General features: G+C 34.4%; 1 protein-coding gene across 1 annotated transcript in view; it reads right to left on the minus strand.

Annotated features, from left to right (window-relative positions):
• LOC119586430 (gastrula zinc finger protein XlCGF57.1-like) overlaps positions 1-664 on the minus strand; it is a gene marked incomplete at its 5' end in the record, with an annotated part of 1,766 nt that extends 1,102 nt beyond the window's left edge. Inside the window, 1 exon segment of the mRNA XM_037935157.1 lies at positions 537-664. Within this exon segment, the coding sequence (XP_037791085.1) occupies positions 537-664 (128 nt within the window).
• Between the last annotated feature and the right edge of the window lie 322 nt (positions 665-986).

Here is a 986-nt window from a genome sequence, read left to right on the forward strand (position 1 = left end):
GTATTGATTCAGGTATGAAAACCTTTTTCTTGTTTACAAATGAATCAGTAATGCTTTTTGTTATTACATAAAAGGTAACAAATAAACTGGAGCACTTCTTGCACAAAATTGAAAAAATGGGTGATGGAAATTGGTTGGCCATTGTTTATATTGGCTGAAATGTAAACTTAAGTAAAATTGAAACAATTTATATATCCTTAGAAAAAGCGAATCACAAAAATATTTTGAGTAAAACAGCAGATGTAAAGCAACAAAATTGATGAGAGATGGAGTTTGTATGAGTGTGGAAAGCTGTTTTGTACAATAATTGGCTGGAAAAGTTACATGATTAAGAGTTAATTGGATTGTTACCCCTCTCTTCCTGTCATGCTTTGAAGGCAGCATAGAACCAGACCATCCCAGTGTAACGGGAGGTTTGGTGCCTGGATTCAGCTCAAGAACTAGAGGTAAATCTCAGTCATGACACTTTGGCTTTCTCTCAGTTTAGCAAGGAGCATCACAACCATGCAAAATATTTTTACAAATAAGGACGTTACCTGTGAGGTGAACTGTCGTCCACAAACAGAGCATACCAATTCCCCTGTGTGTGACTTCATGTGTGCTCGTAGTTTATACTTTGTGACATATGAGCGACCACAAACACTGCACACCCAAGGACGATTCCCTGAAATCAGACACGACTATTAAGAGACCATGTGTTACACACTATTTTATCACTATTGTAAGAAAAAAACATTAAAATAAATTGCTTTATATCAATATTTACCTTGTAAACTAATTACATAATCTAAAACTGGCCTACACTTATAGTATATGTATGAACCAACAACTAAGATCTGCATCAGTATAGCTAAACAAACAATTCAAATTGAGTACCAACTAGTAAGAGTTGGGTATTTTCTTTTTAAGTACAATTGTTAAAAAACATTTGCGAGAAAATGACACTTAAGTCCAACAATACAATGCCATTTTCCAGTCCATTTATT

The sequence above is a fragment of the Penaeus monodon genome, chromosome 21 (genome assembly GCF_015228065.2).
Source record: "Penaeus monodon isolate SGIC_2016 chromosome 21, NSTDA_Pmon_1, whole genome shotgun sequence".
Classification (NCBI taxonomy): Eukaryota; Metazoa; Arthropoda; class Malacostraca; order Decapoda; family Penaeidae; genus Penaeus; species Penaeus monodon.